The sequence below is a fragment of the Pogoniulus pusillus genome, chromosome 5 (genome assembly GCF_015220805.1).
Source record: "Pogoniulus pusillus isolate bPogPus1 chromosome 5, bPogPus1.pri, whole genome shotgun sequence".
In the NCBI taxonomy this organism is placed as follows: Eukaryota; Metazoa; Chordata; class Aves; order Piciformes; family Lybiidae; genus Pogoniulus; species Pogoniulus pusillus.
Window position 1 is genome coordinate 8,357,849 of NC_087268.1, and position 12,050 is coordinate 8,369,898.

The following is a 12,050-nucleotide window of genomic DNA, read 5'->3' on the forward strand; positions in this document are numbered from 1 at the left end:
CCCTTAAAGTCAGGGTCTTCAGAGCCTTTGTCCAAAAATTTATGCTTGGTCTTCATCAAATATTGTTTGAAAGAACCCTTGCAGCAAAGCTGGGTGTATAGGATGATCTCCTGTGTAATTTAGACCTCCACCAGGAGCTGTGTTTTTCCACTGGACCTAAACCACTGTAGGTCTCTCAGACAAACAGAGTTTTGTTAGAAACATGTAACTACATGGCATCCTGTGTTTAATTGTTTGTTAAAGCTCTTCTGTTTTTCTTCTTCTTTTTCTCTCTTTCTCTTGCTTTTGTTGTGTTGTTTTTTCTGTTTCTTTTCTATTTTAGCCATGGGGGTCAATCTTAAGGAACTGGAACTTCTTAGCTGTAACACATCCTGGATATATGGCATTCCTGACATATGATGAAGTGAAAGCAAGATTGCAGAAATACAGCACAAAGCCTGGGAGGTGAGAGATTTTTCAGATTATTGCTTTCCAAATAAAGCCTGCAGTCTCAAAAGCTTCAGATAACAATAAATTTGGTGAGAGTGTTGATCTGCTGGAGGGTAGGGGGCATCTGCAGAGTGATCTGGCCAGGCTGGGTCAATGGGCTGAAGTCAACTGTATGCGATTTAACAAAGCCAAGTGCTGGGTCTTGCACTTGGGTCACAACAAAGCTTGGGGCAGAGTGGCTGGAAACTGCCTGACAGAAAAGGACGTGGGGGTGCTGAATGACAGCCAGCTGAACATGTACTCAGGTGGCCAAGAATCCTGGACTAGTTCAGGAATGGTGTGTCCAGCAGGAGCAGGGAAGTGATTGTGCCCTTTTAGTGGGCACTGGTAAGGCTGAACCTTTAATCCTGCGTACAGTTTTGGGCCCCTCCCTCAAAGAAGGACATTGAGGTGCTGGAGCGCTTCTTTGTGATGGAGAATTAAGATTGTTATTCTGATTCCTTGAGTCTTATTCTATGATTACAAGATTAAAAAATCATTTTATATTCTGAATCTATATTAGAATAATAAAATAATTAAGTTTGGAAAAAGACCTCTAAGGTCATGAGGCCAAATCTTCTACCCAACACCTCCATGACCACCAGACCGTGACCCAAAGTGCCACATCTACTTAAGACCTTCAAGGATGGTGACTCCACCACCTCCTTGATCAACCTGTCCCTGTACCTGACCACTATTTCAGGAAAAAAATTCTTCCCAATATCCCTTTATTACTTACCTTGTATTTTGCTAAGTTTGCCTCTCAGTTATGAAGCTTTTTTCCCCTTACTGTATAGTTGCCTAACTTAGCTGCAGGGTCCCACGTACACATAATTAAATATATGTACTTTTGAAATTTGGTAGCAACGAGTGTAAAAATTGTATAGCATCTGTTAACAGCAACAGTTATAATTGTTTGTTTTTATCAAACAACATCCTGTATCTTGTTAAATTACCTACTGGTTTAAGTGCATATATAACAAAACAAATTGTGATTCCAGCAGAATAACATTGATTTTTAGCTTGGCACTCATAAATAATGTTGTGGAATTCAAGTAACTAGGTTGGTTTTTAATGGTGGTTTTGTACTTAGTATTTTCAGAATTACAGAATCCATCAGGCTGGAAGGAACCCTTAAAGGTTGTCTTGTCCAACCCCAGTGCAGTGAGCAGGGACATCTACACCTAGACCAGTTTGATCTTGAATGTCTCCAGGGATGAGACCTCCACTCCATCCTTGGGCAACCTGTTCCGATATTTCACCACTCTCATTGTGAACAACTTCCACCTAATGTCAAACTTAAATCTACCCTGCCCCAGTTTCAAACCATTGCCCCTTATCCTATCACCACAAGCCTTTCTAAACAATCCTTTCCTGCCTTCCTGTAGGTCCCTTTCAGATACTGAAATGTAACTATAAGGTCTCTCTGGAGCCTTCTTGTCTCAAGGCTAAACAGACCCAGCTTTCTCAACCTATTCTTGTAAGAGGGGTGCTCCAGCCCTCTCATCATGTTTTTGGCTCTTTAGCAGGTCCATGTCCCTCTTGAATTTGGGGCCCCACAGCTGGACACAGCAGTCCAGGTGAGGTCTCACCAAAGCAGAACAGAGTGGTGGAATCACCTCTCTTGACCTGCTGGCCAAACTTCTTTTGATGCAGCCCAGGATGGCATTGGCCTTTTGGATTGCAATTGCTCATTTCATGATTATGATTCTGTGATGGTAAAAAAGAGGTAACAGAGAAATTACCCATACTTACAACATGTAGTTTCCTTTATGATCCTTGTAAATAGAGAGTTAGTTTTAAGATAACTTTCTATTGCACATTAGGAAATTACTTTCTGAATAGCATAGGTGAAATGCAGAAGTATGAAAGAGAAGATATGAAATGAAATTGCCTCTTCAATTTGTCTAAAACATCCTGGAAATGACAAGATTCTCTTCAAATGAATATTTATTACTTCAGTTCAATATTTACCCTATTGAAGGTTGCAGGAGCTATTCCAAAGTTCAGGGAGGCTATATTTCTTGTTTTAAACAGTTCAATAGGAAATGAAATATTGATGTGTAATTAAGAAAAGCTGCTCTCTAATGCAAAACTGAGTTTGTGGTGATGCATTGTGGTATGCTTTTCTGAGTGAGGTTTTTGCATATGAGATGGTTTCTGACATGAAGGACACTAGAGATTTTACTAAAAGGAACTAAATATGCTTGATACTATTGCCTGTAATCATGGAGTCATAAAATCTTAAGTGTTGGAAGTGACCTCTGGAGATCATCCAGTCCAACCTCCCTGCCAAAGCAGGGTTGCCTAGGGCAAGTCACACATGAACATGTCCAGGAGGGTTTTGAAAGTCTGCAGAGAAGGAGACTCCACAATCTCTCTGGCAGCCTGCTCCAGTGCTCCAGCACCCTCACAGCCAAAAAGTTCCCTCTCATGTTGAGGTGGAACTTCCAGCTTTTACCCACTGTTCCTTGTCCTACTACTGGGAACCACCAAAAAGAGACTGGCACCTTCATTTTGACACCCACCTCTCAGATATTTATAGACATTAATAAGATCCCCTCTCAGCCTTCTCTTTTCAAGACTAAACAGCTCCTGGGCTCTCAGTCTTTCTTCGTAAGAGAGATGTTCAAGTGTCTTCATCATCCTTGCAGCACTCCATTGCACTCTCCAGTAGATTCTTGTCTCTTGAGTTGGAGAGCTTAACACTGGATACAGTATTCCAGGTGTGGTCTCACCAAAGCAGAGTAGAACAGGAGGAGAACCTCTCTAGACCTTCTGGGTGTGCTTTCCTTGATGTAGCCCAGGATAATATTGACTCTTTTAGCCACACTGCTGTCCCATGCATAATGTCCTGTCCACTAGGACTCCAAGATTTTTTTCATGGAGTTTCATGGATCTGTTTTTCCTTTTACTGTGCTCTCTGTGTACATTATGTATCCTCCCAGCTATCACCTGTAACATAAAAATATTTACATTTAAGTCGAGTTGGGTTGATATTACCTGAAATTTTCTAAAGTGCAGCAGATATGTCCTCTGTCCTGTTCACTTCCTCTGGCACACACAGGAGTAACATCACTGGTAGTGATGTTATCCATCAGTTCTGTTATCCATCATTCACATTTCTATTGTAACTAAAGATATTTGATATTTCCCCTTCCACTAGTTCAGGTTATTGACCTGTGGTCTGCACAAAAGATATCTATTGTAGCTGTGGAGACTTGATAATATAATTCTATGTTCTGGAAGTGGTTTGTGGGCTAAATGTATATAACAGGACTTACCATAATGAAGGTGGAGAACTGAATAGCAAGTGAAAGAAAAGTTTGGGTTAGAGTGCCACTGTTGCCTCATTTCCATTCATGACAAACCAACAGCATAAAAGATGCAGGCTTATTATGGTGCTAAAGAATATGGTGTAGTAGTGGCCCTGGTAAAGTTGGAAAATGATTGGATCTGATAATCTGGTGCCCCCAACACGAGAAGGACACTGAACTGTTGGAGAGAGTCTGCAGGAGGCCATGAAGATGGTCAGAGGGCTGGAGCACCACCTCTATGGGGACAGGATGAGATAGGTGGGGCTGTTCAGCCTGGAGAAGAAAAGGCTTCAGGAAAGCCTTATAGCAGCCTTCCAGTACCTGAAAGGGGCTACAGGAAAACTGAGAAGGGACTTTTTACAAGGGCTTGTAGTGGTAAGACAAGGGGCAATAGATTTAAGATGGAAGAGGGGAGATTTAGACTGGATATTACTGGATATTAGGAAGAAATTCTTGACAATGAGGGTGGTGAGACACTGGGACAGGCTGCCCAGAGAGGTTGTGGATACCCCCTCGTGGAGGTGTTCAAGGCCAGGCTGGATGGGGCCTTGAGCAAGATGGTCTAGTGGAAGGTGTCCTGCCCATGGCAGGGGGGTTGGAACTGGGTGATCTTTGAGGTCACTTCCAACTCAAACCGTTTTATGATCTTAAACGTCTTTTGTGACCACAGTGATTCTGTGACAAAAGGGTATACAAGGAACATGTGGCAGAATTAGGACTTTCACCCCAACCTTCAGAGATCTAATTCAGTGTCTTGACTAGAGACTGTCCCTGCTCTCTTCACTTGTTTTGCCAAACTCTGATTAACACTCACTTTTTATTCATCCTGTTTTTTATCAAGCTACATTTTCAGACTGAGTTGCACTCGTCTGGGACAGTGGGCCATTGGATACGTGACTGGTGATGGGAACATACTGCAGACCATACCTCACAATAAGCCTTTGTTTCAAGCTTTGATTGATGGCAGCCGGGAAGGATTGTAAGTACAAATTCCTATAGTCACCACAGATATGAAATTCTGATTTCCTTGTTCTTCTGATGCTTATATGGGTAGTTATTAAAGATATTGAAACAGGGACTCTGGATATGGTGTTTGGTATTTCCCTGGAGTTGAAGTACCATCCTTTTTATTCATTGGAAAAACACTTGTTTCCAGGTAATTCCATTAACCAAAGTTAACCAAAGCTATATCTCATAGCAGAGGAATTCCAAAGAGATAATAAAATGGGACAGCTGTCACAGTGATTCCTCAACACATCAGCACCACCGTCACCTCTTCTTGCTTTAGGAGTCTCAAATGCACTTAAGCTTATTGAACAACTACTACTGCCAGTTACTCATGTGTCTAACTCTGGCCAATGATTTGAAAGCTGTGTAATTGCTTTTTTATATATTGTGCAGGCAGAACATTCTCCAGCTTCTAATAGTTTACTGAGAAGATTTACAATTGTAACAGAATATAGCTTTATAGGCAAAAGTGGTAAATTTTTACTAGGCTGGCTGAAGTAACAGATACGTTTTTGGTGTCAGAATCTTTTCACTGAGATGTGTGTTTTGATCTAGCCACATGATCATAATGAGGAGGGGGACAAAAAAATAGAGAAACTTTTTACAATCTCCATATTTTTCTCAGTCCAGTAATTTTGTTTTTCAAAATGCAATGATTTCATTCTTGTAATAAAAAACACACTTATAATGATAGTGTTTCCACTCAACAAGAACTGAAAAAAGAAACAAAGAAGCAAAAACCAAAACCCTAGAGCTGAGAGTTGGATCTGTTCAGCCAGGAGAAAAGAAAGCTCTGGGGAGGCCCTATATTGGCCTTCCAGTACCTGAAGGGGACTACAAGGAAGCTGTAGAGGGACTTTTTACAAGGACTTGTGATGGGATGAGGGGTGGTGGCTTGGAACTGGACAAGGGAAGATCTAAACAGGATATTAGGAAGAAATTCTTTACAGTGAGAATGTTGAGACACTGGAACAGATTGCCCAGGGAGGTTGTCCGTGGACCCTCCCTGAAGATGTTCAAGGCCAGGCTGGATAGGGCCTTAAGCAGTCTGCTCTAGTGGAAGCTACGGCTGCCTGTGGCAGAGGGGTTGGAGCTAGATGATCTTCGAGGGCCCTTCCAAGCCAAACCATTGTATGAATCTATGAATAGTGAAGTTTTTGTACCCTACTTAAATACAACTTTCTCACAGTGTGATCTAACAGTATGGCTTTCAAGAACCTGTTTCCAAATAACACAGATCTGAATACAGAGCCGCTTAGGGTCTCTGTGATATCATTTAACCTATTATTAAGTTGCCACAGGATTGAAAGGTCCCCATCTGTTCTTACTTAAATTCCAGTCTGCATTTTGTATTCTCAGTGCAGATTCTTGTAGTAATATACACAGATTTATACACATCATATATGCAGAGATATATACATCTATTATGACATATTTTATATGTATATATAAAAATACATATCTCATAATACACACACATATATATATAAATGTGACCTATACCTCATTATACACACAAATGTGTGTTGCCATCTGTTCTGCTCCATTAATTCATAGACTGTAAAATAGTTTGGGTTGGAATAGACCTTAAAGATCATCTAGTTCCAACTCCCCTGCCATGGGCAGGGACACCTCCCACTAGAATGAGTTGCTCAAAGCCTCATTCTTTAGCCTGTAGTCACCAATTGAAAGGTCATCAAGAACATAACCAAGTACAAGTTCATTCTGAAGTGAAGATATAGAATAATACTTTTGTGCTACCCCTATAAATTTATCTGGTAATCAAAACTCAGATGCATTCTACTGGTAGCTATGCATGTGGAATCAAAATCGTACCTATAGTTCTATAAATGCCCTGTCACTAGAGGTGTCCAAAGCTGGGTTGGATGAGACCTTGAGCAACTTGCTGTAGTGGGGATATCCCTGCCAATGCCAGGGGGCTTGAACTAGATAATCTTCAAGGTCCTTTCCAACCCAAGCCATTTTATGAATCTATGAAAGTGTGTGGCAAAATGGATATGTAGCAATTCACTTGCACACAAAAAAAGAAGAAAAATGGCTGAGGAAAGATGATTCATTTTAGTTCTTGTCTGCTGTAACTTATTCTGCTGCTTTGAAATGTCAGAGGTATTATTTAGCTAATAAAGCTAGAGAAATGTGCTGATTTATAACAGTCTTCTTGTGATGCAGCTATCTCTTCCCAGATGGACGAAGTTATAATCCTGACTTGACAGGGTTATGTGAACCCACACCACATGATCACATAAAAGTCACTCAGGTATGTCGCAGGGTTTGTTATTTTATAGTCTTCTCTTGCCTTTGTCTCTCATCCCACAGTGAAAATAAGTTTTTATTAAAATGTGTGAAATTCATGAGTGGAAATATGTCATTGGTAGACAGGCTTAGATGAACAAGAGGATAATAATGCTTTAAACCTTAGAGCTGATGGTGATGCAGACAGCATGGTTTGTAAGGCTTTGTTTATTCTGAGCCTCTTCCAAGTGAGAAATGTGTTAAAGGGTGTTAAAGATTTTTCAGGCCTATGTATCTTGGTGTTTCTTTGCTAAGAGCAGTTGGGAATGCAGAAAGAAAATTAACTTTTGATGATTGAATAAGAACAGGACAGTTTGGTGACAGATCCAGGGGAAAGAAAAGTATAGTTCACTTATCACAAAGATGCCAGTTCCAGGATCTCTCTGCTTTCTTCTTCGTCTGTTGTGCAAATTAAAAGAGAGATAGGGAAAAGCAGTAGAAATAATTAAATGCCTGAAGGCAGTTGGTTTGCAGAGAAAATTAGAATACCATTTTTGTAGTCTTGGTAAATGATGATATGATAAACTAATATACAGATGTTTTTGATACCCAGGTAGTGGGAATCTTGATTAAAAAATGGTATTGAAATTAACACTAGGATGTTAAGGTGAAATGTGTAGAGCAATTTCCTGGCAAAAGCATTTCAGTTGCAAAATACCCTTAAGATTAATTCCTGCTGTCAACCTAACACTACCATGACCATTAAACCATATCCCAACATGCCATGTTCACACTTTCCTTGAACACTGCCAGGGTCTTTGAGGGTATGTTTAAAGAAAGCCATCAGATTAGATACAAGCCATACAATGGTCTTCCATTTCTCCAGAGCAGACTCAGTGACCTGCTACATGCTCTGTGTTTCTGAGTGTTCTGTGTGAGTTCCACATCCAGAAATAGTTTTTCTTTTCCAAAAGAGAAGTATTCATTACCATCCAGTATAGTCAGGATATGTGAGGTCATTATAGGCTGGCTGTTAGGAGGAAGTTCTTGGCAGAGAAAGTGATTGGCATTGGAATGGGCTGCCCAGGGAGGTGGTGGAGTCACAGTCCCTGGAGGTGTTCAAGCAAAGCCTGGCTGAGGCACTTAGTGCCATGGTCTAGTTGAGTGGCTAGGGCTGGGTGCTAGGTTGGACTGGATGATCTTGGAGGTCTCTTCCAACCTGGTTGATTCTATGATATGTATCTATGATACATACTGCACCAAGCCCTGGGACCCCCAACACAAGAAGAGTATCAGACTGTTGGAGAGGGTCCAGAGAAGGCTACAAAGATGATCAGAGGCCCTATGGGGACAGACTGAGGGAGCTGGGACTGTTCAGTCTGAGGAATAGAAGGCTCTAGGGAGACCTTGCAGCAGCTTTCCAGGACCTGAAGGAAATCTGTGGAGGGACTTCTGGCAAGGGCTTGCAGTGCTAGATTGAGTGGCAGTGGCTTTGAGTTTGAGGAGAGTAGATTTAGACTAGATGTTAAGAAATTCTTTATAGTGAGGATGGTGAGACACTGGAACAGATTGCCCAGAGATGCTGCAGATGCCCCCTCCCTGGAGTTGTTCAAGGCGAGGCTGGGCAGAGCCATGAGCAGCTTGGTCTAATGGGAGGTGACTCTGCCAATGGCAGGGGAGGTTGGAACTAGATGATCTTTATGGTCTCTTCCAACCCAAAGCATTCTATGATTATCAGAAATACCATTATTAAAATGTTTCCTAAGGAGCAAAACCCCTAAAAAATAATTACCTCCAGAAAATCTGGGTGCTTCCACTTCTCTGACTTCCTTCTTTTCCCTTCAGTCTTAAAAGAGTCATGAAAGGTAAAGATATCAGATGCTTGGGTTGCAAATAATGATTTTCTAGCCCCATACCCTTACTTTTCTTCTAGAAAAGGAAAAGCAGCATTGATATTCTCAGTGATTACCACGTTCTTGATTACCTTCTTGATTTAATGTATTAATTAAATGTATTTTTGATTCACCGAATCAATCCAGTTGCTTCTGAATTTGTAGTTATGAGACAACATTAGTTAATTCTGATGGTAATTCAACAGAATCTGAACTATGTGAATGTTGTCTTAAATAATCTATGACTGCACTACTTTAAAGCTGGCACTAAATTTCCTGAAAGTATGAAAAGGTGGTGCAGAAGTGGCTGCAGGGCGGGCTTGTTGCAGATAGGTTTTTTCAAGAGCTCCTCCACAAGTTCATCTTTAGTACATAAAGGCTACATCTGCATATATGAGCTCTCTTTTCTGTTTTCTCCTTTTCTTCTACATCTCCCCTCCCTTTACTCAGCAGTAGCCACTTATGTTCCTGTGACCTGGAGCCTGCCTACATTAATCTTTTACAATTTGTTGTTGTCTTTTTTTCAAGACTAAAAGAGCATTATTTCTGCATAAGTGCATTTGATTGCCAGTTCACCAGTAATACCTGATTCTTTTCTGGGCTCAAGTTTTATCTGTTATTTTTTTTTCTCCTGAGGGTCCTCCTATATCTTCCTGTTGGTTTTATAAAGGATGCAAAGTACTTAATAATCTGTGTGTGGCTGTTGCTACGTTACCCTGGGGGGGTTTCTTGCCATACTTCCTTCACAGGGGCTGTCTACTCTGTTTAACCATACTATATATTTGATGTAGGTAGAAAGCCCTCTTGCTTTTCACTTTCCAATCCACTAACTTTTATTAATCCTAAACTCCTGCATAGGAGAAAATAGCCCAATTTTGTTCCCTTACGTTGCTTAATTTCTCACTGGAAACCATGTGTTTGTTATCTTTCTCTTAGCTGCAACCAAGGGAAAGTAGGATGTGTGCCACACATAGTAGTTTTGTGTGAGGTGCCTGTTGGAAACCTCCTTAGCACAGACACTGTGCCTTTTTTTAGCATAGGGCAACAAAGCTGGTGACAGGTTTGAAGAGCATATCCTTAGTAGGGGAGGCAGTGGAAGCTGGGGTTGTTTAGCTTGAAGAATCACAGAATCATTCAGGTTGGAAAAGACTCCCAGGATCACTGAGTCCAACCAATAACTCGACAAGTTTCACCCTAAATCACCATATCCCCAAGCACCACATCCAAATGACTTTTAAACACATCCAGGGTTGGTGACTCTACCTCCTCCCTGGGCAGCCCATTCCAATACCTGACTGCTCTTGCTGGGAAAATATTTTTCCTAATATCCAATCTAAATCTGCCCAGGCCATTCCCTCTTGTTCTGTTGCTAATTATCTGTGAGAAGAGACCATCAGCAACCTCTCCATTACGTCCTCTCAGGTAGCTGTAGAGAGCAATGAGGTCTCCCCTCAGCCTTCTCTCTTTCCAACTAACCACCCTTAAGCTCCCTCAGTCACTCTTTGCAAGATTTATAAGAGGAGGAGGCTGAAGGGAGAACTCCCTCCTCTCTACTGCTACCTGAAAAGAGGTTGGAGTGAGGCTGATGTTGGCCTCTCCTCCTAAGTAACTGATGACAGCAGGGGAAGTTTAAGTTGAATAGTAGGAAAAATTACTCTCCTGCAAGAGTGGTCAGGCATTGGAACAGGCTGCTCAGGGCAGAGTGGAGTCACTGTCCCTGAAGGTGTTCAAAGAACACGTATATGTGGTACCTGGTGACATGATCTAGTGAGCATGGTAGCTGGGTAGAAGGTTGGAGTTGATGATCTTAGAGGTCTTCTCCAGCCTTAATGATTCTGTGACTCTGGGATTCTACATCACAGTATATAATATTTGAAGAAGTAAAAAATAAGGTATTTCAGTATGGCATTTAAATAGATTGGTAGGAATAGTTTCCCTGAATAGTAAGTAAAGCAGGTCTGAAAGCAGGGGCCTCAAAGAAATGTTCCATACAGCTGGTGCTCAAGTTGTGACCAAATCACAGCAGAGAAATAATTGCTTGTCTTTCTTTTCTTACAGGAGCAGTATGAACTCTACTGTGAAATGGGTTCCACTTTTCAGCTGTGTAAAATCTGTGCAGAGAATGACAAGGATGTGAAGATAGAACCTTGTGGACACCTGATGTGCACTTCTTGCCTTACAGCATGGCAGGTACTGTCATGGTTCAATTAGTGGAGAAGGGAGTGTAATTCTCTATTAAATCCCTGTTTAGAGTGTGGGTATATGTTTGCTTTTCCAAGTACTCATTGGGAGGGTTCAAGGATGTATATCTATGTAGAATAATACACTTTGCAGATTTGAGGACCAAAATCTGTGAAAAATGAAATTCCACAAGTCATTGTGATTCAGATTTGTAGGGTTGCCAAGGCCATTTGCTGACTGCTGTTAAGTAGAAGCTATTTTCTGAATTGCAGTATGCACTCAGATGGTGAAAGCTGGGCATTTGGTACCAGTTTAGCACACAAAGCCTGTGAGGAGAGGCTGAGGGAGCTGGGGTTGTTTAGCCTGGAGAAGAGGAGGCTCAGGGCTGACCTCATTGCTGTCTACAACTACCTGAAGGGAGGTTGTAGCCAGGTAGGGGTTGGTCTCTTCTCCCAGGTGACCAGCAACAGAACAAGTTGTGCTGGGGGAGATACAGGCTGGATGTTAGGAGGAAGTTGTTGTCAGAGAGAGTGATTGGCATTGGAATGGGCTGCCCAGGGAGGTGGTGTTCCTGGTAAGGGAATCTTCATCCTCCTGGTAGCCATACTTTTGAAGAACTTCCTCCTAACATCCAGCCTATACTTCCCCCAGCACAACTTCAGACTGTCCCCTTGTTCTATTGCTGCTAATTAAACAGTAGCCCACCATTCAGCTTCATCAGAACATTGCAACCAGCTGTAGTCAGCTGGTACACATTACAAATTTAGCTTTTGTATAATTAGTGAGGCAATGAAGAAATACTGCACTGTAGCAGCATCAGCTGTTGTGAGCTTCTGGTGGGCTAGTGTTTAATTAGCAGCATAATAGCTCATTAAACAGACATCAAAAGGTCCAATACAGATGTTTTTACTAAGCAGAAGAAAATTAAGCA

General features: G+C 41.5%; 1 protein-coding gene across 4 annotated transcripts in view; it reads left to right on the plus strand.

Moving 5' to 3' along the window:
• The window catches only part of CBLB (Cbl proto-oncogene B), a 136,692-nt gene that overhangs the window by 82,645 nt on the left and 41,997 nt on the right, over window positions 1-12,050 (plus strand). For all 4 annotated transcript variants that reach the window (XM_064143147.1, XM_064143150.1, XM_064143151.1 and 1 more), the window contains exons 6-9: window positions 323-444; window positions 4,627-4,764; window positions 6,984-7,071; window positions 10,997-11,128. In XM_064143147.1, coding sequence (XP_063999217.1) covers window positions 323-444; window positions 4,627-4,764; window positions 6,984-7,071; window positions 10,997-11,128 — 480 coding nt within the window. The remainder of the gene's footprint in view (window positions 1-322; window positions 445-4,626; window positions 4,765-6,983; window positions 7,072-10,996; window positions 11,129-12,050) is intronic.